Source organism: Eucalyptus grandis, chromosome 9 (assembly GCF_016545825.1).
Source record: "Eucalyptus grandis isolate ANBG69807.140 chromosome 9, ASM1654582v1, whole genome shotgun sequence".
In the NCBI taxonomy this organism is placed as follows: Eukaryota; Viridiplantae; Streptophyta; class Magnoliopsida; order Myrtales; family Myrtaceae; genus Eucalyptus; species Eucalyptus grandis.
In genome coordinates, this window is record NC_052620.1 from 24460881 (window position 1) to 24486226 (window position 25346).

The 25346-nt window shown below is 41.2% G+C and overlaps 6 protein-coding genes across 10 annotated transcripts; 3 read left to right on the plus strand and 3 right to left on the minus strand.

The window, feature by feature from the left end:
- Nucleotides 1–752: 752 nt before the first annotated feature.
- On the minus strand, nucleotides 753–3151 carry LOC104418673 (leucine-rich repeat protein 2). Its single transcript, XM_010030078.3, has 7 exons — nucleotides 2916–3151; nucleotides 2581–2713; nucleotides 2399–2470; nucleotides 2089–2232; nucleotides 1920–1991; nucleotides 1757–1828; nucleotides 753–1067 (listed from the first exon to the last, which is right to left on the minus strand). The coding sequence occupies exons 1-7, from the start codon at nucleotides 2992–2994 to the stop codon at nucleotides 1001–1003; spliced, it is 639 nt and encodes a 212-aa protein (XP_010028380.2). The 5' UTR covers nucleotides 2995–3151; the 3' UTR covers nucleotides 753–1000.
- A 666-nt stretch (nucleotides 3152–3817) lies between these two features.
- On the minus strand, nucleotides 3818–7943 carry LOC104418672. Its single transcript, XM_010030077.3, has 5 exons — nucleotides 7446–7943; nucleotides 6614–6769; nucleotides 6366–6538; nucleotides 4268–6071; nucleotides 3818–4153 (listed from the first exon to the last, which is right to left on the minus strand). Exons 1-5 carry the CDS (start codon nucleotides 7581–7583, stop codon nucleotides 4103–4105), a joined length of 2322 nt encoding a protein of 773 aa, XP_010028379.2. The 5' UTR covers nucleotides 7584–7943; the 3' UTR covers nucleotides 3818–4102.
- Nucleotides 7944–8945: 1002 nt separating this feature from the next.
- LOC104418671 (probable E3 ubiquitin-protein ligase RHY1A) lies at nucleotides 8946–12425 on the plus strand. The gene is made up of 3 exons (XM_010030076.3): nucleotides 8946–9366; nucleotides 10792–10973; nucleotides 11741–12425. The coding sequence occupies exons 1-3, from the start codon at nucleotides 9118–9120 to the stop codon at nucleotides 12183–12185; spliced, it is 876 nt and encodes a 291-aa protein (XP_010028378.2). The 5' UTR covers nucleotides 8946–9117; the 3' UTR covers nucleotides 12186–12425.
- Nucleotides 12426–14306: 1881 nt separating this feature from the next.
- On the plus strand, nucleotides 14307–18408 carry LOC104418670 (probable protein phosphatase 2C 63). Its single transcript, XM_039302712.1, has 4 exons — nucleotides 14307–14846; nucleotides 15493–15866; nucleotides 17195–17431; nucleotides 17739–18408. The coding sequence occupies exons 1-4, from the start codon at nucleotides 14576–14578 to the stop codon at nucleotides 18009–18011; spliced, it is 1155 nt and encodes a 384-aa protein (XP_039158646.1). The 5' UTR covers nucleotides 14307–14575; the 3' UTR covers nucleotides 18012–18408.
- A 1105-nt stretch (nucleotides 18409–19513) lies between these two features.
- LOC104418677 (zinc finger SWIM domain-containing protein 7) lies at nucleotides 19514–21277 on the plus strand. 3 transcript variants are annotated; one of them, XM_039302046.1, is made up of 6 exons: nucleotides 19514–19729; nucleotides 19868–19889; nucleotides 19996–20101; nucleotides 20370–20477; nucleotides 20566–20683; nucleotides 20901–21277. In XM_039302046.1, the coding sequence occupies exons 1-5, from the start codon at nucleotides 19669–19671 to the stop codon at nucleotides 20665–20667; spliced, it is 399 nt and encodes a 132-aa protein (XP_039157980.1). In that variant the 5' UTR covers nucleotides 19514–19668; the 3' UTR covers nucleotides 20668–20683; nucleotides 20901–21277. The 3 variants fall into 3 exon arrangements, with proteins under 3 accessions (XP_039157980.1, XP_039157979.1, XP_010028385.1); XM_010030083.3 differs by having other exon boundaries at nucleotides 19516–19729; nucleotides 20968–21277; XM_039302045.1 differs by having other exon boundaries at nucleotides 20566–21277.
- Nucleotides 21278–21371: 94 nt separating this feature from the next.
- On the minus strand, nucleotides 21372–25265 carry LOC104418675 (pentatricopeptide repeat-containing protein At5g02860). 3 transcript variants are annotated; one of them, XM_039302044.1, is made up of 3 exons: nucleotides 24834–25026; nucleotides 22391–24687; nucleotides 21372–21574 (listed from the first exon to the last, which is right to left on the minus strand). In XM_039302044.1, exons 1-2 carry the CDS (start codon nucleotides 24882–24884, stop codon nucleotides 22657–22659), a joined length of 2082 nt encoding a protein of 693 aa, XP_039157978.1. In that variant the 5' UTR covers nucleotides 24885–25026; the 3' UTR covers nucleotides 21372–21574; nucleotides 22391–22656. The 3 variants fall into 3 exon arrangements, with proteins under 3 accessions (XP_039157978.1, XP_039157977.1, XP_010028382.2); XM_039302043.1 differs by having other exon boundaries at nucleotides 22436–25265; XM_010030080.3 differs by having other exon boundaries at nucleotides 22391–25265.
- Between the last annotated feature and the right edge of the window lie 81 nt (nucleotides 25266–25346).

Consider the following 25346-nt stretch of genomic DNA (forward strand, 5'->3'; position numbering starts at 1 on the left):
TCACACCATCGGCCAGTCTTCTCTATCTTTTTTTAAAGTCAAATTGTGTACGTAAAATGGAAAAATAAAAAGTTCCCACGTTTGGGCAAAACTGATAAAAATTTACCCAAATACAAGCTTCTCTCTACTTTGAAATTTTGTTGACAATTTTTTCAGGAGATATTGACATTATTAATGCCATTCCATGGAATATATAATTAGATTAGAAAAGTTATTGTTCTTAGGGCTCACATGATAATTATTTTATTTTTGTTTGAGAACAATTTTTCTATTCTAAATTTGTTTTAGAATAAAAATTTGTTTGGTGACATAGTTTCTTTTATCTATTTCTAAAACAAATTTTTAGTTTAGAAATAGGTTTAAAACATAAATGAGAAATAATTTTTTTTACTTATCTTTATTTTTGGAATAGAAATAAGAAAAATAAAAACTCTTTTCATTACTTGTCTTCTCTACTAGTCGGCCACCACCTACCGTCCGCCACTCGCCACCATCACTGTCTATCGCCGCTGCTTGTTGGTCGCCACTTGCAACTACTACCCGCCGCCCACCATCGGCCACCGTCCATCACCCGTCACCATCTATCGTTCATTGCCCACCAAGAAAGAGAAATTTTGTGTTGTTATCAAATGAAATTCTATTTTGGGAGTAAATAGAAATAGAATAATCTATATTTCTTCCAAAAATCAATTTCTTACTAGAATGGTTACCATTCAAACCTTTAGTGTCATTATTGTGGCTGAATGAAAGGATTGTTGTAATTAACCAATATACTGCATCATACTAAGTGTTGGCATTCACGCGGTCCGAATGTTGTAATACATTATCAAGTGCCGGTACTTTTATTCAGCTAACTTGCAAGTACATTCCGACTTCTGACTATTAACACGACTATTGTTGCTCTATATGTCTCCGAGATCGCCTGAGCTTGACGAATTTTTAATTACCAGCAACTTAAATTTAGGGTCCTAGACATGATATCAAGGCAAGCCAGCTTTCATCAGCATCCAAAGTCGTATGGCACTAGTCCTTGCAGCTCCGGTCCATTGAGCCGGTTGTTCTCAAAGCTGAAACAAAGACACGAGCTCATTAGTGCATTAAATCAAAGTAACAGAGACATATACGACAACGCTAGTATGCAAGCTAGCAACAAAGTCGACGAGGAGCAATCCATCACGGATGAATCTGTCATCTTGGATCTATCATGATAATATCCCAACCAGAGGGAGGGAATACTAATACTAAGGTTGACAATGATATCACAGGAATGCTCGAGTATTATCACGACAATCAAACAACAATCCTCGTTAAGAATTCACTGGCTCGAGCTTCTCTCAGCTTGCATTTTTCACTCCTTTACAAGACAAAACAAGCAAAGCACTTGAAAAACCCATTTATGGTTACTTTCTAGGAAAACAAAGGGGCCTTCTTCATGGTTATCTTTGTGGTATAAATTTGTCACCAGAAGCTAAACTAAGCCAGCAGATCACGCTTGCTGCTGAAAAGAACCACTTCACATGATTGCAATAAGCTACAAGTTCGAATATGTCTGATTAATTGATGTCGAATAAGATTGTCAATTGACCGACTAATCTCTACTTCATGATCCAAAGGAAGAGATGCCATTCATGAATTCACGCTAGTACTGAGCAAGATCAGAGCATGTGCGCTGCTAAAGTTCTGTTTTCTCCGCCCAGTCAGGAAATTAATATGCCCTACCATGAATAAGTAAATGAAAAAAGTTAAGTCATCACACCTTTCCATTTGGAAATTGGCGAATGGACCATCCACGGGAATCGTTCCACAGAGATCATTGTTAGAAACGTCACTGCAAAAGGTGAGAGATTAGGGAGAAACTCTACATAGACATAACATCCGAACTTCAGCATCACAATAGTAAGTTTGATATTTCTACTTACAATACTTTGAGGTCAGAGAGGGCGGTGAGTTCCCTCGGGATCGTTCCCGTGAGCTTATTGTTGTTGAGACGGCTGAGCCACAATCATGGTAATCAAACATCAAGGAGTTGCTCGATTTTGAAATTCAAGACACAAGAAGGCAACAGTCAATCAAGATAAAGATGCTCACAGAAATCTAAGTGACTTCAGCTTAGCAAAGGCCTTTGGTATTTGTCCTTCCAATTTGTTGCCATACATATCCAAGCTAACCAGTTTCTTCAAATTACCCAACTCCTTCGGAATTTCCCCCGACAGGCTATTCATGTAAAGTTCCCTGCACCATATTCCCAGAAAACACACATATTTACTCCATAAACAATACAGAAAAGAAAAAGAAAGCGCCTCTGTTCGTTCGGAATCCATAAATCTTGCACAAGATCACTCGAGCTCATCAAACATAACACAAAGCACCCTGAGATGAAAAGAGAGGGATGACATACAAGTATTTGAGATGCTTCAGCTGGCCAAGCTCTGGCCCTAAAGTCCCAGAGACATTAGAATTACCCAAATCCCTGACAGTAATTCAGAACAATCATCAATTTGTAGGATTCACAATCAAAGCAGAGAATCACAAGAAAAGAAAACACGAGCAGCAAAGGGCAGTTGAACTAGAAAGACTCACAATCTAATCACATGATTGTTGGAGTCGCAAGTGATATGGAACCAAGTGCAGGGATTGACCAGAGTCGGGTCCCAGCTCTGAAGCACGTTGTTCGGATCTGAGAGCCCGGTTCTCAAGGCATGCAAAGCATTTCCTTCAAGAAAAAACAAAAGAGCAGGAAAGAAACGACGAGACCCAGAATCAGAATTTCATTTGAGATCGAAATTCAGGTATGGGAGAGATCACAAGGCGCTTCCTTTTTGGAAGCAACAACAGAAAGAGTCTAAGAGAGGCACCGAAATGACTGGTAATTCATGAGATTGCAAATTCGAGAGCCAAGGCATGATGGCGAGTACCTTCCGAGTTGGTGGAGAGTGCTGGGCTCAGAGACAAGAAGATGGCAAGGAGACAACAGGAGAGAGAGAGCAGATCCATCTTGCAGAGACTGGAAGAAAGAGAATACCGAAAGACTTGCAGCAAAAGCAGAGAACAAGAACGGGTGCTTTTTGCGTGTGAGAGAAAAGAGAGATAGCGCAAAGGACGCTCCTGCCGCGTGTGAGGATGGAGGAGAGAGAGAGTGCGTCCAATTCGGGGGTCAACAAGACTGTAGACCAGCTTAAAAATCAGAGCTTGACAGATCAAAACTGAAGACTTTCATGATTTTTTTTTATGTTTGGTTGTCCGTTCGCCTTAGAAAAGTGAAGACTTTTCAGAGTCGAAAAGGACAGTGGTGGCAGTGGCAGGGCCGGTGGCAGGCAGAGGGGAACGCATTTGTCGTGAGCTTTACTCCTCGAAAGCCTTGGTTGGTTGACTCTGACTAGCGTTCATGTATGGCGGCTCAGCCAAAAAGACTCTCCTTGCTTGGTGTTTCTATAAAATATCTCTCGGAAGATCGAATAAAAAAAAGCCTAAATATATGTCGTTGATAGTGAAATCTTTAAATTTACTGTATAAATTACGAAAAGTTGTAAGGAGATACTATTCGAATATCCTTTTTTCTTTTAGGATTATAGATCTGTCCCTCTCTGCTCTGACTCTGTTCATACATCCCAAAAAAACCATAATTCTTTTTTCCTTTTTTGTTTTTTTTACTTGGGAAGAAGTAAGTCGTTATGATTCAACTGTAATTTATAGATACCATGTGGGGGAAAGTGGGTTTACTGTTTCTATAAATTCAACTTTTGTATCAGCTTGCTTAATTAAAATAACATCCTCAAGGAATAATTCTGTAATTTCATAAATTTATTATGCAGCAACATTTAGATAATTTTCTGATTAGATAAAGGGAACTCAAAAGCCAAGAGAGCAGATGTCCCTATACTCCTTTACACGTCACGATCAATAAGGAAATTGGAATGATCCTTGAAGATTAACTGTAAAACGAACTCATGTCAACAGTATACTGTACATAGAAATCACGCAACAATGCTAACACATCCTGTGTACGAGATATGCTTGAAGTTTGAATCTTTTCCTAGCTCTGTCTTTACATTATAGCTAGAAAAAATTCCTCTGAAATGGTTGAATTGGACGAAGGTTAAAACTACAGCAGAGCCCTTTTCCTTTCCTCCTCTTCAGCCTTAATCCAAGCCGCCTACAGAGAGAAAGAGACATCAAAGAATGAGAGAGATCATATTTATTGAAATTGTCCATCGTCTATTCTCTAGTGCAACGGGGAACGTCAAAATAAAAAAGATCAACAACTTGCCTTTTCTCGTTCGAGTTTTGAGAGATGCGGCTTCATCGAATTCCCTAAACTTAGACCTCCCCATGCGTCATGAAGCTCCCTTGCCTTTGCTTCTCTTCGGGCTGCATAGACATTATTCTCTTCTTGTTGTGAAGCAGCAGCAATTTTCTCCCTCTCTAGTCTGGATCTATGTTTAACCAAGATCTGGTGCAGACCACCCTCAGCATTCACTGGCAAGGGCGCATCGCTTCTCGTTTTTACAGAGAACCCATCCTCTGGCTTTGCCCTCATCTTCTCCTTCTCTAGTCTCGACACATGTTTCACTAAGACTTTGTCCAAACTTTCACAATCATCAAGATTATGTCCATGCTTCTTCTGGTGCTTCTGATATTCATAATTGCTTCTTGAGGATAACGCTTGTAGTTTCTCTCTCTCCAATCTGTGTAGTGGCTTGACTAGGATCTTATCTAGACTTTCTCCTGTATCTTCTCTTGCAATATTGCTCACATCCAGATTCTCTTTCCCAACTGAACATTCATCAACTTCTTCCGATTCTTTCTCTGTACTAGTCATTTCACAACCTTCAACTGAGCGATTCTGCCTTCTGTTCTTCGCTTCTTCAACTTCCCTCTCCAGCCTTGAGACATGCTTCACCAAAACCTTATCTAAGCCTGGAACTTCAGAAACATCTTTGGCCAGACCAAGGACCCCATTTTGACCCTTCAAAGTTGCCTCATATTCTTTTCCACCATTCCTTTTCATCTCTTCAATCTCCTTTTCGAGTTTTGAAGAATGCTTGATTAGCATGCTTCCAAAGTCGGGTACAGACTCGGATGAATGATTTGAAGTGCCGGTATCTTCCGAGCTGACGTCACCAGTTATACATGCGCTACCCGCAGTTTTATTTCCAAGTTTCTTCCTGTTCTTGGCCTTCTCTACCTCTATTTCAAGCTTCGACTTATGCTTGACTAAGAATTTGTCCAAACTTGGCAGTTCTGCTGCTTGGTTCTTCCTCGCCTGTGCATCTACAAAACTTCGATGGCTGGTAGATCCTGCACCTGAAGAGGACATTCTCCTCGAAATAGAAACAGCTGAAGCATTGGAAAATCCAGCAGCACCACCTGAAGAGGACATCCTTCTGGGGATAGAAACAGCTGAAGCGTTGGAAAACCCAGCAGCACCACCAGTATCCTTACTGTTCTCGATTTCAGCTAAGGCAGCATTTAGACCACGGGTTGCAACTATAGTGGCAAGAGAAGAAAGCTCCTCTTCTTGCAAACGCTTGAGTCTCTCAACCATCATGTCCACCAGCTTTGCCATAGTGAGCTTTTCCAAGGACTGCCTCCTCTTGTTTTTCCTCTGTCTTGTTCCATCAAGCGGCTTGCTAGGCTTAAAATCCAAAGAGCTAGTAGCATTCTTCTGTGATGCTGTTTCCAAATCTGACCCCGATTCCGAATCGTATTCTGACGAAAATTCCTTTAACTCCTGATTATTCTCACCTGAGTCTGGGTTCTGGCTGATCTTTTGCAGCAAGTCTCTGAATTCATCTTTACTAAATGATGGGCAATTGGCAAGCCTAACGAATGCACTTTTCACAGCCGCTGCCACTTCTCTGTCTACCTCAAATGCAGTTTCGAAAGAGGCTGTAACATTATGAGTAGTAGAACCTCCTCCATTTACAGAAGAAGCTTGTATTTTAGTAGATTGCCGAGGGCAATTGGGTGTCTCGTACATGATCACTCCCATAGCTGTTGCTGCTTCAAAAGCTTCAGCAGCATTCTTCTCCGCTGCCTGCAACATCGATTCTGCTTCTTTACTCTTAATCCTGTCAAAAAAAAAAAAAAAAAAAAATGAAGCAACGAATCATTGAGCCAGTTGCAATGGAATCAGAATAGGCTCCTGAAAACCCTAAGGGGACCCAAGCTGAATATAATGTAGTAAACAAGCACTCCAATTGCGTCAAAAACTAGTAAAATGATATCACCTACTACTGAAGTTGCACACATTAACCGCTATTCTTTTATTTCCAATTCCCAAAGCACTAGTATTATAGCTTAACAGATGCCCTTCTTAGTACCACATAATATAATCGACACATCCAAGCATTTAAACTTCTTACCTGGCTGCTTGTAGTATTCGACTCCAGGATGCTTCCACCAATGCAGCTTTTCGAGCCTCCATTGCCCGGTGTGCAGCCTCTCTTGCCGCCATCTTTTCTCGAAGTACCCTCGAGTAATGTGGATTTGCACCATCTAAAGTCTGATCGAGACTTAAGTTCATGCCATCTCTTTCCTGAATTGAATTAATTCAGTGGAAATTCCATTGAAAGGTGATGCATACTTGGAAGAAATACAGGATGAACATTACCTGAAGCATTTTTATCTTCCTCTCTAAGTAAGAGTCCACCTTCTTGCGCGGAAACCAATTGATAGGAGAAGTCTTACGGTGTGAAGGCTTCTTAATCTGCGAAGCGAATCTGTTGAGGGCTGTTATTGATTGCCTCGTTTCCTTCAGCAGTTTACTCTGCATTAAGGAATTGATTATCATCAAATAACAGCAATGAAACAAACTGAAAGAAGATTCTCATTAAATGTAATCGGAGATTTGAGGGTCACTCTGAAATAGGATACAACCAGACCACCTTCCACCATCTTAAAAGAATTTTCTCAGAGATTTATCCCTAAAAGTTGAATGAAGCCTGAAGCTTTGAACATGGGACACTACTGAACATATTATGTTTTAAAACCGAGAATGTTTCAAATCAGTCCAACAAGTGTATTTTGCCATGGGAAGCAAATGAGACAAGTCAGGCCTCACTTCAGGGAAAAGCGGGTGGTAAAAGATACATCGCAAGGGCAGCCTTCGTTCGAGATTTCAAGAGTATTATCATATTCTAGTCTCTCCATTTGTCAAAGCCCTATGAGATCAAAGTTTGAACTTCAAACACAGAGAATTACTGGTACTCGTCCGAAGGACATACCCACTCAGTGAATTCCCCACTACAGTGCACACTATGACAATAGAACCTAAAATTAAGCCAAACAACTTTCTGGGTTTCGCTCGCCCAGCAGCATTCCTCGAACAACAGAGAAAATCAAAGCGATCCCGAACCCTTAATCTTGAAATCGCAACACACGAACCCTCATTGCAACATGAAATTTTACCAAAAAAAACCTCATTGAAACATGAAAAGCCTAACCTTTACGGACTTCGAGGCCGACGCCTTGATCTCGACTGGGACTGGGCTGCCTTCCTTCTCTCCCGAACCGAGATGACGGTCGGCATTTTGCTTGTCCGAGACTGAAATGCAACCCATGTCGAAACATCCCAAGTCCATGCTCGGTTTTCCTCGAATCCTTGCGAAAGATCGCGAGCGCAGAGCGGACCCAGAATCCGAAACGAATAATTCAAGGAAGATTGGGGATCGGATGGGGCGATCGAAGAGCAAAGAAATTTTCGCAGGATGGCTCCGGAGATTGGAAGAAATGAAAGGGCGTTTTCGTTCTTCGTTTCTTGAAAGTAGCCGTTATAAGGGAAGGCCGCTTGCTTTGGCCTCAACGGTCATTTTAGCCTGAGCGGAGACGCGATAAGGTACGGTCGCGTCCACCGTTCCTGGTTTGCGCTGCATTTGCTTCACCAATCAACGATCGGCATATTCGCCACCAAAAGAAAAATCACTATATATGGCATGAAATTGAAATCTGTAGTTGGAAAATAGGAGACTACAAAAATTGATGATTTGGAAATACCTTCCAAAATATTATCTGTGTTACTTACAATAATAAATGAATGAAAAATATCATCATCGTCCAAGGAAATATTTTAAAATAAAGCTATATTTATTTGCAAAAAATGAATGACTTAGAAAAATGATTACTTATATCATTTACAAAAATAAATGATTTTTTTTTCATTATTTGCAAAATGCGTTGGACGTAAATTATTATCGGTGAGTAAAATACTTTTTGTCAATTTAATGTTTTTAAGCAATACAAGTGATCATTTAAAAAAATATATTCTAGACTATTCATTTTCTGCAAAACAAACGGAATCCAAATTGTTGTTAATGATGAGAATATTTCATATTGCTTAATTATTTCAAGAGATACAAATAATTATTTTCAGAAAAAGAGTTATTATTAAACACACAAATGCAAGTTTTTTTTTTTATAATTCACAGATTAATATATGAGCATATAAATATGATATTCTTAGCTAACTTAATTTTTTTTTGTTTCACACATCATTCATTCCACGATAGATATGCAAATCATTTCTTATTATCAAAAAGGGAAAAAGCCATAAAAAAATCTTAAACTTTGTTAAGTGTGATACATTTATTTCAAACTTTTTTTATAACACAAAAAACCCAGAGCTTATACTCATATGATACATTATGCCCAAAACTTATATTTGTATGACATATTTACCTCAAACTTTTTTGTGATATCAAAAATGTATTATGTAAGTTTGGGGCTTTTGGTATAAATGTGTCACAAAAAATATTTGAATAAATATGGGTTTAAGATTTTAGTATTATAAAAAAAATTAGAATAATCGTGTCAGAGTCGATAAGATTTGAGGTTTTAGGTGATTTTGAACGTAATTAAAATAAGCCATGTAAAAAAGCATTTTTTGGCAGATTATTTTTATTTCCATTCGTTTCACCTAACGTCATCACCGAACTTAAACTTCGAGGAATTTGCATTTCGTAACTTGCCATCTCTGAACTCTCCACGCCCCTCTCCGAAAAATCTCTCTCTCCCTCTCTCTCCTGCACGAGCGCCGCCATATCCGCAGGCGGAGAGAGCCAACGCCGGCGACCTCCTCCGCTCGGCCTCGGCGGATTCCGGTACCCGCGCGCGCTTTGCATGACGAACGCTGCGGAGCTCTTCCACAGCAGGAGATCTCGCCTCCACCGCGCCTCGGCGGCTGCGGCGGCGGCTGCGGCGGCGGCGGCTACTTCGGCGGTCGATCAGGGGTTTGGGTACGATCACTCCCCCGCCGATCGGAGCCTCCACCCTCGCCGCCACCACCACCACCACGCCTACAGGCATGACTTGGACGGCTGCGATCCCCTCCGGCGGTCCCCGCACGTGCGCCTCCGGGGCTCCCACTCTGTAAGGCCGTCCATTCTTAATCGAGGGATTTTTTTGGGGGTCTTGGGTTTCGACTGCTGAGGGTCGTGTGGATTGATTTAACGAAAAAAGGGACGTTTTTTAAGGTGGAGGTGCCTCGATTAGTTCTAGTTCTCGCGTTGTTGGATGTGAGGGGGGAATAATTGGATAGAATATTCCTGGAAATGCAGTGATAAAAGATAGGGGGGAATTTTTGCATCTGATTCTTCCAGTGAGGCTTGAAAAGGTAAAGTTGAAGGCATTTAATCTAACTATAATGGCACTAGGCATGTTTTCAGACGACAAATTGTAGGCTAAATTCAGACATTGCAAAGACTTTCTTGATCTTTTGGTTGGTTTTAGTGTCGGTAAAGGAGTTCTGGCGAGTAGGAGTATAGAAGGAACAATCGATTTTGACAATGGAAAGTGAACTTGTAGATAAATTTTAAATTTCTAACCTGTTGGCCTTGGTCGTGGCTGAATTTCTTTCTAAACAGCCAAAGGATGCGTAATATTTAAAATTTAAAGTGATTATGTTCTTTCTTCAGCCTGTAATTAAAGTAAAGGGGTCATATATACAGCACATAGATAGATGTGATCTGCTGGATCAATCCAAAGGAATCCTGAAACTCTACTGGGCCTTCTTTAAGCTTCTGGACCACTTTGTTATTGGTGGCAGTTTTCAGGCAAAGCCTCCATCTTTTTCACATTTAATTTGGACAGGTTGATGTATCTGCGCCAACTAAAATTTATTAACCACTTAAAGTTAGGATGGACAGTTCTTCAATCCACTACTGAGCTGGAAAGCAATGATTACAGATTCATTTTTAATGCAAAACTGTTGAGGTGCATTATGATTTAGGGAATTGAGTAGGGGGAGAATATAGGCTTCGTATTTCATCCTATAGGGAAGTCCAGTTTAATATAATTGGATAGGCCTGTCCATGACAGGATGCTCTTTATTAACCTAAAACAGTTTGGGCAGCAGTTTACCTACATCAGTATATGTGAGAAGGAATGGGAAAACAAGGTGAAAGGCTAGCTAAGCTTATTAAGGGAATGGTTTTGAGCATAGATTTTTGGCAATTAAATTGTCGCTGTTTCTTGGAACAAAATGGATTTCACATGGGTCTGAAATCTGTGCATTTCTGCTAGATGTTGGCATCTCTGGTTTTACCTTCGAGTGAACTTGAGGGTGGTCAAGAGAAAAGAAACTGATGATGGAGAAATCAGATGCAACTGTTGTTGCATGTCTAACTAACTACCAATCCATTTGGTTATTAATGTATTTCTATCGTTTTCCTAATTCTTCAACCTTTTAACTTCACTGCATCTTTTTGTAGTAGCAATCCTCCACCTATGCAATTATTATATTGTACTTCATGAAAATAAAATGTTCATCCTCATGTCTCCTTTGGCTTGGTTTAGGAACGTGTGTCAAATTGGGTAGGGCAAGGTACTTCTTCTTCTGGCAATAGCATGAATGTGCACCCTCCGAGCAGTGTTAGGAGACCTGATATTTCGTCAAATGAAAGGCTTCCTGGTTCTGTGCTGCTTGCTAGGGAAAGACTTCTTGAAAGGCTGAGAGGGGTCTCTCTTTCTGGAAACAGGTAGATCCTACACTCAGTTTAAGTTCCTGCATATCATGAGGCTTATATTATTAACATGTTGAGTTTCTTTTCTTCAATTCCTGCCTTTTGCAATTTGGTGGTGGGGAAGTTGTCTTGAATGGCTGAATTCTAACATTTTTTTTCCTTTTCACTTTTTTGCTAGAACATTTTATGTGGATATTAACCTGTACGCGAATTCATTTTCTGGATCTTGATCACACGTCAAGCATACTTAGTATTCCTTATTCCATGTATTGCTTTTCATGTCTTTCCTGCAGACTTAGCTTAGAACTGAATAATCAGATAGTAACTGTAATCCTGATTAAGGGCATGGTTGTACCAGCCCATTTTTTGTAGATCATTACTTGGGGAATCTTATGTCCCCCACAAACCACAATAAATTTTCCCTTACTCTGCCTGAGGTGCTATTGATGCTTCTCTTTCCACTGTGATGCCAAGTTCTATATTCTTGATAATATTCCTGGACAAGCAAGAGGATTTGTTTTGACATTCTTGTTGCCTTTTCGGCAAGTACAGAGCTAGCCACCTCCACTGTCTTTAGCATTCCTGTCCTATTCCATGAATTGTCTCATTTCTGTCTTTTTCTCCTTTTTCTTCATTTTCATCTGTTATATTGCACTTGCTATATATCGCGACTGTATTGCTGCTCCATTAGTCGAGCCCACTCTTGGGCCTTTATGAGGCGTTTCGCGGCCACTGCCATGTCAAATGCTGTGGATAAAAATCTCTCCTTTTATGTTCTGTAGGCGAAGCAGCAGGGAATCCTCCTCCACGAATCATCAAGAAAATATGTATGATGATCGTTGGAGGCTGGCAGACATAAGTGATTGGGGAGTTGAAACTTCGATGCAGTCTTCAACTTTAAGTTCTCACGTTATTGGATTGTCCTTGCCGCCAGAGCCAATTGCGACAATGAGTATGAAGAAGCCGCCTGGCCTGAGCCAGGATGCAATAGACCATTTGCACCAGGAATTCTTTGGCTGTGCTGATAAGGGCACACAAGGATTCGTGGATGGGGTCAAGCGAGAATGCTGTATCTGTCTTGAGATTTTTTTGGAAGGCGATAGACTCACGTGTTTGCCTTGTGAGCACAAATTCCACTCTGCTTGCTTGGTTCCTTGGGTCCGAGCTTGCGGCGACTGCCCATATTGTCGCGAAGCCATAACTGTAAGTACTAGCCAAACCAGATGAGAGGAAATTGTGTGGGTAATTAGATTTCAATTTTCTTAACTCTTTTATCGCTTGCCTGTCTGTTCTTCCACTTGAAAGTACTTGGAGAGTTTGACTTATAGGTGATGATTTCGTGTCATTCTGGGTTTGTGTCGGGGGGATTGTATCACATGGCAAGTCTCAAACACCTTGATGATGTAGACATATTTTTTCTCTACATTATGAATTGCTTGACCTATACAGAGAAAAATATGAACTGTCCGTCGGCATCTGTTGGGTACACAATTACTTGGAAATTTCATGGATTCAACAGCTGAATTTCTTCCCATCTCAGTGATGGGAAGGGGTCAAAGCCGAAAAGGACATTTATGAAAATCCGCTGTATTTGTTGTGGCTGTTACAGTAAGGTGATTTGACTATTAATTTCACGACTGTACCGTGAGGTCAAGATTCCAGAACGTTTCTAGAGAAGTTCAGTTTTACAAATTTAGCTACCCCGGCATCATCGGCGTCATTGAATTTGTTAAAATAACCAGCGGAATAAAGAGAATGGACTATTCGTGGTTCACCATGGTCAGATTGTCAAAGTTAAAAAATCAAACGAAGAAGGGTGAAGTTTACTCAGCATACTGAAACGTAACGAATGAGCTACAAGAGCATCGATTCCTGACGACGCGAAATGGGGTAAAGCTAAGAAAGGCATCGGCGGCAACCCATCTTTTAGTGAGATCTGTCGTCCAAGAATCAGTCAAAATGTCAGAACTGAAAAGTAAAGTCTAAAAGTCGTGACAACTTAAAGATGAAGTTGGGGAAAGAGAGAAAAAAAACCTCTTCGGTAAGAGATTCTTTGTCTAAAACAGTCCCGACGACCTACCTGCCTTCGAGAAAAAGACCGGGAAAATTGACAGGATCTTCCCTAAATGTGTAGGCAACTTCGCTTAGGGGCGATTTCGTAAGTAGAATAAGGAATTGGATGATGGGATTCTACGATACTTTAAAATTGCTGATAAAGAAAACTTGAAGAAGCACGTATTTAAGGTCTTATACAGAAAGCTAATAGAATTTATTTAAGGTGGGAAATGATGAAAAATAATAAATTGTTTGCTTCAAGACATTCAAATTTAATGCTACAATATTGGCCATGGGATCAGGAAAAAGGTGAAGCAAATTCTACTTATTCTGAAATTGAAAACAATTAGCGCTATTAACTTACAAATGGTAGTATATTAACAAACACTTTTATAAGCCCGTTTGATACATTAGATTCAACTTTAAAAAAATCTCTTCTACTTAAGTATGAGAATAATCTAGAAGGTCTTCTTTATAGGGTTTTAATATATTAAAACTCTGTCTTTATAGGAAAAAATGTAGATAAGAACGGACCGATTTCTACGTTGGTATTCATTAGGACCATCATGTTCATGACACCTTAATTATTATAGGAAAAAAGCCACCAAAAACTATAAATTATGTTTATCACGATACATTTATTCCAATTTTTTTTTGTGACATTAGAACTCCAGACTATACCCACTGCGATACATTTATTATAATTTTTTTTTGTGATATCAAAACCCTAAACTATATTGATATATTTATGTGACATCTTTACTTTATGTGAAGAGTTAATTAAATAATTTCTTCAGCCAAAACATCATTTTTATTTCACTTAAGGCACGTAGACAGCATATCAATACCATTTGTTTTCTGATATACATGTAGGTAATCTTGACGGATGGTAAATATATAACACAGATACAAATTTGAAATTTTTATGTCATAAAAAAAGTTTAAAGTAATTGTATCTCAACGACCATAGTTTGAGATTTTTGGCACTTTATTATATATTTTTTATTTCGTAAATATTTAACATTTTATCCGATAAAAAGTAAAAAGATTACCGGGGGAGAAAAGAAAAGAAAAAAAAAAAAGCGGAATAAAAGAATCGGGGCCCGACCTTTTTCTGACTCGAAATTCGGTATTTGTGCCGATCGACAACGCTTTATCGTATTAACGCGTACACTCCACAGCGCAACTCGCCACACGCGCCCCCACGCGCCCCCACGAGCGACACGCGCCCCACGAGCCAGTAGTCTTCGCTTAAACGCGTCTTCTCCCCCGCGACTTTGCTCCGCCCCCTCCCGCACGTTCCCCCAAAGGACAACAAAGAAAACCCCGCCTTGATTCGCGATCACACTCATCCATCCTCCTCCTTCCCCCCGCTTTCACAAAGCCAGGAACCAGCCCCGACCCTCCTCCCCTCCGCCCATAAAAATCCCTTCTTTATCCATCCCACGCCGACCCAGAACGAGAAACGGGAGGGACGGCAGGAGAGAGAAAGAGGGTGTGTGGGGCTGTAGCGGCGGCGGCGGCGGCGGTGGTGGCCGCGGTGGTCGTTGTTGCGGTGTACGATGATGCTGAGATCGTGCTACCGGCCGCTGGAGCGGTGCCTGGGGAGGCTCGGCGGCGGGAGCAGTGGAGACGGCCTCCTGTGGCACACGGAGTTGAAGCCGCACGCCTCCGGGGACTACTCCATCGCCGTCGTCCAGGCCAATTCGAACTTGGAAGACCAGGGCCAGGTCTACGCTTCTCCGTCCGTTACCTACGTCGGGGTCTACGACGGGCATGGCGGACCCGAGGCTTCCAGATTCGTCAACAAGAATCTTTTCCCTTATATTCGCAGTGAGTTCTCTTTCGTTTTTCTGCGTTCTGAAGGTGTGTTCTTTTCGGGCTCCGTTGGAGTGTGGGTGTGTATTTCTTTTTCTTTTTTTTTTTGTGAGGGGGAGTTGGTAGGAAAAGGTCTCGAATTTGTGAATTCCGTTGTCGTATTGAGAGAAAATTCGGCAGGAATGGATCGCCCACGTGTTACGTTTGTGGTCTTTTGAGCCTCGTGTATTTATAGTAAGTGTCGGATTCTTGCTTCGTTATTGGCCGACGGGACGAACATCGATCACGTGTTGAGTCCTCTCTTGAACTTAATGGTGGGTAATTGGAGAGGGCTTGGTTCTTTTTCATTTTTACCCATCGGTTTTGTGAGAACTTTGCTTACTTCCTTGGTATTGGCAGCCTACTAATCTTTCTTTAGTTGCTTTATATAAGATTCGATTTGTTTGAGGATTCTGATATACTGAATTGACTACATCACTCCAAATTTTCCGCAGTTGAATTCTTTTAAGTTCATGATTGTAATGAACTGAGAGAATGCATCATAGACAAGATGTTTATTATGGTGTGTTCTGTGGAAACTACATTAAAAATTATTACCTTCCTCTTTTATGGCACCGAAGACGAGGAGTTGAACTGAGTCATATTTTCTATTTTCCTGTAGAATTCGCTAGAGAGCAAGGTGGATTATCGTCAGAAACAATCAAGAAAGCCTTCGACGCTACTGAAGAGGAATTTTTGCATTTTGTGAGGACATCATTTCCTGCACGGCCACAGATCGCTTCAGTTGGATCATGCTGTTTGGTTGGGGTTATTTTGAGTGACCTTCTATATGTGGCCAATCTGGGGGACTCTAGAGCCGTACTTGGCAGGAGAGCTATAGAGGGAGGGAACAAGCCAGTGGCAGCAGAGCGATTGTCCACAGATCATAATGTTGCTGTTGAGGAGGTGAGGAAGGAGGTTGAGGCGCTTCATCCTGATGATTCACATATTGTGGTGTACACACGTGGAGTTTGGAGGATCAAGGGCATTATACAGGTACAATGTGCAAAGTTTTCTCCGTTTTTCAATATTTACTCAACTTATCGAGACTTGTGACTTCATTGTGGATGCTAGTGAATGAATATATTCCTCTTACTGGTTTTTGGTTTATCAATAGGATTTATGCTCTGCATCGCTTTGAATTTGATTGAATGAATCCAAGCTGTGGAGTAGATCACTTAATCCTCTAGAGATAAATTCTGATTGTGTCACGAGCAAGCAGTGCTTCAGCTCGTCTGTTTGTGTTCCCACATGTGTTGTAGGCTTTCAGACCCGTACCCCTGATTTTGTTCGAGCTATTTGTCTCTGAAAGGGGATTGACTGCAGTATTCTTCTAGTTTTTTGTTATCGGTTTTTTTATCGTCTTGGTCATATTGCCATCACAATATCCTAAACATGAAGCCTGATGGTTCCATCTTCCAAGTTGAACTTTGTAAGGGGCAAGAAGAAGAGGGCAATCCCTGTTTCCTCCTTTCATGTCCTTTATGGGAGATAAAGGAGATCAAAACTTGTCCCTTATTGGTCACTGTTTTTTTTTTTCCTTGGATTGGTGCCGCTTTTGTCCATATAGTCCAATTGCATGTGTATGTGTAGATGAATTATACATACTTTATGCTGAATGATATTTTTTTGTTGGATTAGGCTGGTTATTAGTGGTGTAAAATGTGAATGAACCTCTGGTAGTGTTTGTGTGTGATAAATGGCTCTAATTTGGATCCTGGCCTGCTAGATGAGTTATGGTAGGAATACCCATGTTCCTCTCACAAAGCCGCAGGTTTACCATACAAGAGTAAGCAAATTCCTGAGCAGAGTAGTGAGGAGGTTTACAGAATAGAGAAACATTATGATGCATTCGGTTGTGTTTCTTGTTTCATGTATGTGTAATAATTGCATGGGCAGCAGAGAATATATGCAGGAGTACATGCTGGAGAGATCTTGTTCTAAGAGGGGCATTTCTTGTGAATTGTTCCAGGAATTGCATGCTGTACCTCTTATTGAACGGTCTCACGTGCCTTGAGTCCAGAGCGAGAGGCTTTGGATGCATGAGATTTTCATGAAAATCCCTTGAAGCATGCAGTGACCTTGGGGACGATACGTGCATATGTCCCCTGACAGCTTAGCAATGGACATTAGATTGGTATTCTGGAAGTACTGGCTGTATTGCATCTTTTGTGACTCTACTTCACATACCAATGCATGATATTTGAAATATCTGATGGTCTTCATATACCTAATGGAAGGCAGTCTTTGCTTTTCTTGGAGTCATTGTGTGGACATTGAAAAGATCAGAAAGATTCTGAGTGCTTTTTTCTTTAAATATGCAGGTCTCAAGATCTATTGGGGATATGTATTTGAAGAAACCAGAATTGAACAGGGACCCGCTATTTCAGCAATTTGCAAGCCCTATTCCCTTGAAACGGCCAGTAATGACAGCAGAACCTTCCATCATAAAAAGGAAACTTAAGCGAGAGGATCTGTTCCTTATATTTGCATCAGATGGCCTCTGGGAACAGTTAAGCGATGAAGCAGCCGTGGAAATTGTCTTCAAGAGCCCTAGAGCTGTGAGTTTGTTTAATTGCCGTTCGATCTTACTGTCCATGGACTTAAAATAAATAAAAAAACAAAAATACATTCTTTCCGAATGCCATAACTAAATGCTTCCTTTTGGTGTTTTTGTCAAGACCATTTGGGAAAGTGGATCTCGACATTAAATTTGCAGTCAGTTAATGTTCAAAAAAGTTGGCGGGCATTTCCGCAAGTATTGAGTAGAGATGTCGGTTTTCTTCATGTTGTGCTATATAGGTTAGAAGAAACCCTGAAAATGGTATTTGACAGCTGCTTAATGTTTCTTTTTGTCACATTTCACAGGGGATAGCCAAGCGACTAGTGAGAGCAGCCCTTCACGAGGCTGCGAAAAAGAGAGAGATGAGGTACGATGACATCACAAAGATTGAGAAAGGAATAAGACGGCATTTCCACGACGATATCACTGTGATTGTGGTTTATCTCGATCACTATAAATTGCCTCTCAGTACATTAAACCACGGCGTGATGAGCTGTACGAGCGCACCAGCCGACATTTTCTCCCTCACTGCAGATGAAGCAGAAGGGGATCTCCTCCATGCAATGTCCGAGGCATAGAGTTACCCCGGCAAATGCTCGAAGGTTGACGACTGACTTTTTGTTTATTGATGTTTATGTCAATAAGTTTTGCTTGCGACACAGGAAAAGAAATACTGAAGCCCGGGAACTTAAATTGATGAGAAAAATCGCAAAGATCTGGTGTATATAGTTCTCTTTTTGGTGTTTTTCCTTTTTCCCATTTGAGGAGCAAAGCTGCTTTTGGTTTTTGGAGTGAAGTTCCGACCAGCTTGGTCTTTTTGGACATTCTGTGGTTCTTTAAGATAGATTCATTTTGGGGGGGCGCCAGATATGACGGTGACAGTGGAGCATCATTTTTGTTCGATACTTAGCAACCCTTTTTGGGAATATGTTGTTCTTAATTATTGAATTGGATGTGATTCGGTCACTGCTTGTCCATACTTTTTGTTCTGCAGATCTTTAGTCTTTCTAAATGAGGAAAAGATAACGAATGAGAGGGAAAATCGAATTCCGAGGCATTTTGGTTGACGGGTAATCGTTCGGCCCATTGCCGGTGAAACGTAATCCTTGCACGGGTAATCGCTCGGCCCATTATTGGATTGGTAACATTATATTGGATTTAGGACCTGAGCAGTCCTTAAATTGCTCATGAGAAAAAAGGAGGGAGAACCTTCCCGGGGAGAGTGACCCCTTATGCCCCTCTCAGGTTGTGGCTGACCCGGCCACTCCTTTATGGGAGAGGGCAGCCACGTCTGATCCCGCGACACCTTCCCCCAGGGAAACTTGGGGCATGGTACAGGGAAATGATGGCGCTAATTGAAAGATTGGGTGGCCGGCCTGTTAGTCTTGTGAACTGACTCTACAACACCTTAACAATCCAACCTACACTGGCAGTGGATCTAATTAAAATGCTTTAGTTGTCATTATTTAATACAAATGTGTCTTCGAGGAATTTATGATCCAGCATAATCCTCTTATAATTGCGACAATTTTCATTGGAAATGTATTTACAAAAAACCTGTCAGAACAAGGCAATTCGAGCCAGCAAAATCGACATCCACGTAATGGGTAACGGAGGATTATACATTATCCCCTTCAATTTTTAATTCCTGATGAATTTGTCTTTGAAGTTTTATCTTCAACTTTCAATCTCAATCCGAATGGACTTTGATTACGATTCATCTATAGGTGACGTGTATGAAATTACTGTGCATTGATAATTGAATTCAATTATTAGAGTGTGTTTGTTTCGGGTAAAACATCAATATAAGACAAAAATACTTTTTGGGAAATCATGTCCATTGAAAATGTTTTTGGGAAATCATACTCATTGAAAATTTTTTCTTATTTTCAGATTAGAGAATTTTTTTTTCTAACTTTAGATATGCATATTTTATTTTACCAAAATGACTTTTCATAGACCGATCACTTTCGGCAAATCTAAGCACATGAAAAATCACGAAACTAATTTGCAGGAAATTTCTTCACTCAAGCAATTGCGCCCTTACATCGGATTGAAATGCGAGTAAGGAAACTTAAAAAAAAAAAAAGGTCTAAATTGACAATCAGCCAGCGGCACCTGCCAGTCACGTGATCGAATTCCAGTTGAATTGGGCACAAACAGCAGCCATTTCCATGTTCTGCGCAAACCAGACGGAGAAAGCTCTGATCTTGCGCGTCCGCTTTCGAGAGAGAGATGAGCGCGAGCATGGCGGTCGCAGATTCAGTGTGGAAGACGATGGAGTCGACGAGATCAGGTGCTTCTCTCCGCCCATTCCGATCCTCGCTTCACGCCTTCCCTCCATCATTTCCATATCCAACGCTCGTCTTTCCACCGTAACCTTTCATTTTTTTCTCTCCTCTTTTTGTGCGCCTGATGCTCCGAACGGTCCCAGTCACGAACGAGCAGCTGTCCATGTCAGTTCTCTCCGACCCTCTTTCGCATTTCGTCCTTTCTTTCTTTTGGGGTCTTTTATGATTCGAAAATGAGAACCCGGTTTCGTCTCTCTTCCGGCGGACGCAGCTTGCATTTCTTGTTCGGCAAGAACCTGGAGCGAGCGACGCGGATATTGGACCAACGGGGCGTGAAGCGGATCTCCGGCGAACCCAGTGGACGCTTCATCTTCCAGGTTTACTGTCGATCTCCTCGCCTTTCTTGGTCGGGTGCTATTGGGTCTTGAAGAAAATCGCTGGCGATTGAATCGACTTGCAAGAACCATTTATACTATGATAGCTCTCTTTGACTAGTCAAGAAAGATGCTTGTCATAATTTTGTTCGGTTTATGATTGAATGGACTTGCAAGAAACATTAATACTATGATAGCTGTTTTTGAGTAACCAAGCAAGATGCTCGTCCGGCTCTGTTTATGGATAATTGTGTGGTTTATGATGAAATAGGTCGTTGGAGAATCTCGGAGAAAGGAGGAGTACTTGTGTTTCCCAGAACATTATTGCGGCTGTTACTCGTTCTTTTATGACATTGTCAATAGAGGCGAACAGCTTTGCGTGAGTGAGATTAATCTCCTAGCCTGTTCTTCTTGTGAATTTTCATGCTCTTCCCATGAACATCTTCTTCTTCATCGTTCTTCTTCAGTGTAAACATCAATTAGCTGCTAGGCTTGCTGAATCGCTCGGAGCTTGCACCGAAGTTAGAGTCTCTGATGAGCAGCTAGCCGTCTTGTTATCCAATCTATGAGCATGCTGTTGAAGAGGTAAATGCATCCAAGTATATCAGCCAGGTATTGTCCTTGGTGTTCCAAAAGACGCGGGGTCAATAATGATCCCAATTGCAGGAGTGTGAGATTTGGTGATTGCAACTTGCAATTAGCAACAATGCCCTACTCACTTTTATGGTCTATGCATCTTGTTTAGTTGCGATCTTCAAGCTTGGATTTGATTGAGCTGATACGGGTTTCTCATTTTAACTAGAGAAGAAGAGGTTCTTCTGGCATATGTGCAGTAACAGAGCCATATAACACACTCTCCTTATCTGCAGAATCGCTTCGTGTCAGGCTTACGGGGAGCAGCCGCAAAAGGCATTTTGCATGCCAGCGTATTCTCAGACTTTGAGCATGGACTACTTGGAGAAGTGCAAGCTTATTTTAGCCCTTCAGCAACTCCTTTGCTCTATGAATTGTTGACCGCAGGGGCCTGGACCTCTCAATAGATATAAAGGAAGTGAGCCTCTTGTCCAACAATAAGTTGTAAAGATGGTTTAAGTTTGACAATTACATAATTGACATATAATTTTTATACCAACTTAATATTCTGTCATAATAAGTATTCAAATGTCCGTAAACTTCTCATATTTTGGCAAATGCTATGTCAAATCACTTTGGCTGTGGCTGATACTATGAATGGGATCTTAAGCTGAAGGAAGCACGTGGTGAGTTGAGAACAGATGACAAATACCCGAGTATCATTCAAGAACTCTTTTCTGTTCATGTATGCTCGTGAATCACGATACAGCAATCTCTTCGTTTTTCTGACCTAAAGGAAGTTGCATTACCAGTGTACCATCTTCTCTGACGGGATCTTCTCAACCATTCACACTGAATCTTCGTCCTTAAGAGTCCCAGCATAGCTTGTCCAAGAAGGCCAAACTGCTCAGAACAAAACTTAGTCAATACACCATAATTTATTGTCCACTGATAGCGCACACATTCTTCAGAGCACTCGGTAAGAACTATATTGTGGATTCAAAGATACAGCAACACTCAGTATGCAAAATTATGGTATGGAAATGTGCCCTGAAAATGTGAGCAAAATTTCCATACAATGTCAAACCTTCTGCAAATCTGAAAAATTGCCATTGCCTTAAATCTGTTGAAGCACACTCAGAACAGAATAAAAGAAAAAGAAAAAGAAAAAGATGGAGCTGTTTAACATCTTGTTCAGTATAAATCAAGTATCGGAGCAAGCCAAGCAAGATTTCAAATTTGCAAAGCAAGAAAACCCAACCGGTTAATTTGAGTGGCCATCCTGAACTAGCGACTGCAACCTGAATGTTCAGTAGAAAGAACTCTAGACCAATTACTTCTCAATCAGAGACTTTCCTCGAATGCACTTTGAGATAGAAAAATGAAAGTTCTATGTTATTATTATCAGAGAAATTCATTTCCAAGGTAAATAATTCACTGGAGCAGTTGCTATCACATAAGAGCCCAAGTTACGCAAATGCAGGTAAAGAAAGTGTGTTACACTGACTAACCCAGGTTATCTTTCACTCACTTCTTTATAGAAAATGATTACCTTAATGTCAGAACAAAGCTACATATAAATGTCATTTTTCAAGCATGTATAATCTTCTTGGATTTCTAGCATAATAGTGCAAGATTAAGATAAATTTGGCCAGAGACTTCACAAGCTAAGCAGATGGATCTAATTTGATGTCATTACTTTAAAGGGATTATGCATACCTAAAAAGAGATGTGTCAGTGAGCTTCTCCCTTAAAATTTGCTACCTTCAGAGTATACAAAGAGTGTCTCAACTTTAAGCATGATGCCTCAGTAACTTTAGGCCGCATTCCTTTTTTCCAGGGACTCCGAAGCAACACAACTATCCACAGTAGCATCTTAAATCCTCACATCTCAAGAGTCAAGAAGGCATATCGGACTTCCTTGAACTTATGGCTCCAAATAAGTCCCAAAGTTCAAGCAGCATCAGAAAAGGGGTTCATCCTTATTACAACCATTTCCTTGTAATTCGTTCCGATAACCTCTGCTCCACATCTTTAGAGATGTGGGGATCAAGAGTTCGTAGGTTAGTAATGAACATGCTGGCCTCCTCTCTCCTATGGAGCTTGCAATACCCATCTATGATTGAGTTGTATGTGTTTTGATTTGGTCGACAGCCATGCTTGATCATGTAACGGATCACGTCAATAGCCTCCACGAACATTGAGTCAGCTGCATAGCTTGAAATGAAGGTGTTGTAAGTGATCACATCTGGATCAAGACCAAAATCCTTCAACTCAGAAAATATTCGCGAAGCTTCTCTCATACGACCATTTCTACAGTAGGCAAAAATAACTGTGTTGAAGGAAATAATATCAGGCTTTATTCCTTTCGCCAAAATTTCCCTTAAGAGTTCCTCAGATTTTTCAAAATTTTGTGAGCGGCTATACATGTACATCAAGCTATTGTAAGTAGTCAAGCTAGGGGTAAAGCCACTTTCCTCCATATAGTTCAAGATCTCATTTGTCTTTCCAACCATCTGTCTCCTGCCATATATAGAGACCATTGCATTTAGAGTAGGTATGTCTGGTGAAAACCCTCTTTTCTTAAGCTCCAAGAATGCACGTTCTGTTTCCACTATAAGATCACATTTGCTATTAACTAATATGAGGGTCTTCAGAAGGACTGCACGAGGTTCAATTGCACCAGAGAAAATTTCTTCTGCAAGAATGCCCATTTGCTCAATTTGCTTTCCATTAGCATAAGCATGAAGCAAAGAACAGTAAGTTAGCTCATTGGGTTTACAACAACCGCTCTTCATCTCTTCAAAGACCCTTTCAGACTGTTCCCAGAGACCTCCTCGAGCCAGTGCAGCCAAAACGGCATTATAGGTGGAAAGATCTGGATTGACACCTGCTTCAAGCATTCTCTTGTAAACCGCCATGGCTTGGTCAAAAGATCCACACCGGCTATAAGAACTAATTAAGGTGTTGAAAGTGTCCCTTTCAGGTACAAATCCTGCTCTCTTCATTTCCTTAAAAACTCCAGAAACTTCAGTGTCCATCCCATTTTGCCCAAACACTGCAAGAAGTGTATTCCACGTGACAATATCTGGTTTGCATTGACATTTTTTTATCTCTTCAAAGACCTTCATCATTTCCGCAAACTTGCCCCGGTTGCCGTGCATCTTAATAAGAGCATTGAAAGTGCAAATATTTGGTTTGCATCCTGCATCTCTCATCTCATCAAAAACCCTCATAGCAAAATCATCCTTCCCAGCTTTCTCAAATCCTGACAAGAGAGTAGTGTAGGTGAAAACGTCAGGTTTTATGCCCCTTTCAACCATCTGATTCTTGAGCTCCACAGCCTCATCCAATAGACCATCCCTAGCATATGCACATATCAAAGAGTTATAAGTCACGATAGTAGGCAAAAAACCATCGAGCTCCATCTCTTTTAAAACCTGCATAGCTTCTTTATGTCGCCGAGATCTCCCATAAACGTCTAGTAATGCATTGTATGTAACTTTATCAGGACTAAACCCTGCCAATTTGATCTCCCTAAAAAAGCCAGCAGCTTCTTCATACAAAGACCCCCGGCGGCAACAACTAATGAGAGTGTTATAAGTATACAAATCCGGGGCGATCCCAGAACTTTTCATACCCTTGACCAAACCAACAATCTTGTTCCACGGCATTCCCATTTTCCCATACACATTCAGAACCACATTATACGTAATCAGAGTGGGCTTACAACCCTCTTCCTCCATTTTCTTAAATACCATCACTGCATCTCTGTACCTCCCATTGCTAGCAAACCCAGTTATCAACGCAGTAAAGGCATAAACATCGATTTCAAATTCGTCCTTGCGAAGGCTGTGCAACAAAGCATCAGCAGCGGCGACTCTGCCTTCTTTCCCGAGGACATTGACAACCACAGCAATGACGGCGCCAGTCAAAGCCAGCGGATAGCCCCCTGGACTCCTGACCCAGTGGACCACACTCAACGCCAAGTCGCCTTTCTTGTTAAACCCTAAACCCTTCACAATACCAAGAAGCTCCATGGACAGAAACTCCAGACTAAAAAGACCATCTTTACGATAAAATTCAATCAACTCAACCAAACAGCTGTCGATTCGAGCCGCGTCAAATGACGGGTCGATGAGTTTCTGGATAAAGGCCTGACCTTGAGGGGAGAGGCGGTAGTGGGTCCACGGTTTTCCGCGGTTGGCGTCATGGGACCGGCCTATTCGGGTCCGCTCTCTGAAATTTGACGCTGGAATTCGGTTTTGGGACTGGGACTGGGACTGCGAAAGCGACTGAGTGAGCCGGTCCAAAGAATCCGAAGAGCAGAAGTTTCGGTGGACGACGTCCTGAAGGAGTGGTGGTGGTGGTGGTGGTGAAGGTGAGGGTTGGGGATGATAGCTGATGTGGTTGGGGAAGATGGGTTTTGGAGATGGAGGGCTCGGCAGGATAAGAGGAAGAGCTAATCTTTCAGCCATTTCAGACAGAGAAAGAGAGAGAAAGATCAGAATGCCGAGTCCATTGAGGAACTTTCTTGGCTTGGCTAGGGAAGACGAAGATACTATCGGGTAGGAATGGGGACGATATTTTATGCCTTGTCTGTGTCCTGGAATGACAACTTTCTTGGCTTGGCTTGCCGTGGCTCCTGGAGTCCATTGGCAATTGGCATTTTCCT

Bases quoted from the DNA above. Each gene is read 5' to 3' on its own strand.
- LOC104418673 (XM_010030078.3), bottom strand. From the start codon at position 2,994: ATGGATCTGCTCTCTCTCTCCTGTTGTCTCCTTGCCATCTTCTTGTCT. The intron at 2,471-2,580 runs GTGAGTCTTTCT...AATTACTGTCAG, and splicing joins AACAATCATGTGATTAGATT to GGATTTGGGTAATTCTAATG. The intron at 1,068-1,756 runs GTGTGATGACTT...TCTTTGTTTCAG, and splicing joins GCCAATTTCCAAATGGAAAG to CTTTGAGAACAACCGGCTCA.
- LOC104418672 (XM_010030077.3), bottom strand. From the start codon at position 7,583: ATGGACTTGGGATGTTTCGACATGGGTTGCATTTCAGTCTCGGACAAG. The intron at 6,539-6,613 runs GTAATGTTCATC...AATTCAATTCAG, and splicing joins GGAAGATAAAAATGCTTCAG to GAAAGAGATGGCATGAACTT. The intron at 4,154-4,267 runs GCAAGTTGTTGA...TTCTCTCTGTAG, and splicing joins CAAAACTCGAACGAGAAAAG to GCGGCTTGGATTAAGGCTGA.
- LOC104418675 (XM_039302043.1), bottom strand. From the start codon at position 25,149: ATGGCTGAAAGATTAGCTCTTCCTCTTATCCTGCCGAGCCCTCCATCT.
- LOC104418671 (XM_010030076.3), top strand. From the start codon at position 9,118: ATGACGAACGCTGCGGAGCTCTTCCACAGCAGGAGATCTCGCCTCCAC. The intron at 9,367-10,791 runs GTAAGGCCGTCC...GGCTTGGTTTAG, and splicing joins GCCTCCGGGGCTCCCACTCT to GAACGTGTGTCAAATTGGGT. The intron at 10,974-11,740 runs GTAGATCCTACA...TATGTTCTGTAG, and splicing joins GTCTCTCTTTCTGGAAACAG to GCGAAGCAGCAGGGAATCCT.
- LOC104418677 (XM_039302045.1), top strand. From the start codon at position 19,669: ATGAGCGCGAGCATGGCGGTCGCAGATTCAGTGTGGAAGACGATGGAG. The intron at 19,730-19,867 runs GTGCTTCTCTCC...GAACGGTCCCAG, and splicing joins GATGGAGTCGACGAGATCAG to TCACGAACGAGCAGCTGTCC. The intron at 20,478-20,565 runs GTGAGTGAGATT...GTTCTTCTTCAG, and splicing joins ATAGAGGCGAACAGCTTTGC to TGTAAACATCAATTAGCTGC.
- LOC104418670 (XM_039302712.1), top strand. From the start codon at position 14,576: ATGATGCTGAGATCGTGCTACCGGCCGCTGGAGCGGTGCCTGGGGAGG. The intron at 14,847-15,492 runs GTGAGTTCTCTT...ATTTTCCTGTAG, and splicing joins TCTTTTCCCTTATATTCGCA to AATTCGCTAGAGAGCAAGGT. The intron at 15,867-17,194 runs GTACAATGTGCA...TTAAATATGCAG, and splicing joins GGATCAAGGGCATTATACAG to GTCTCAAGATCTATTGGGGA.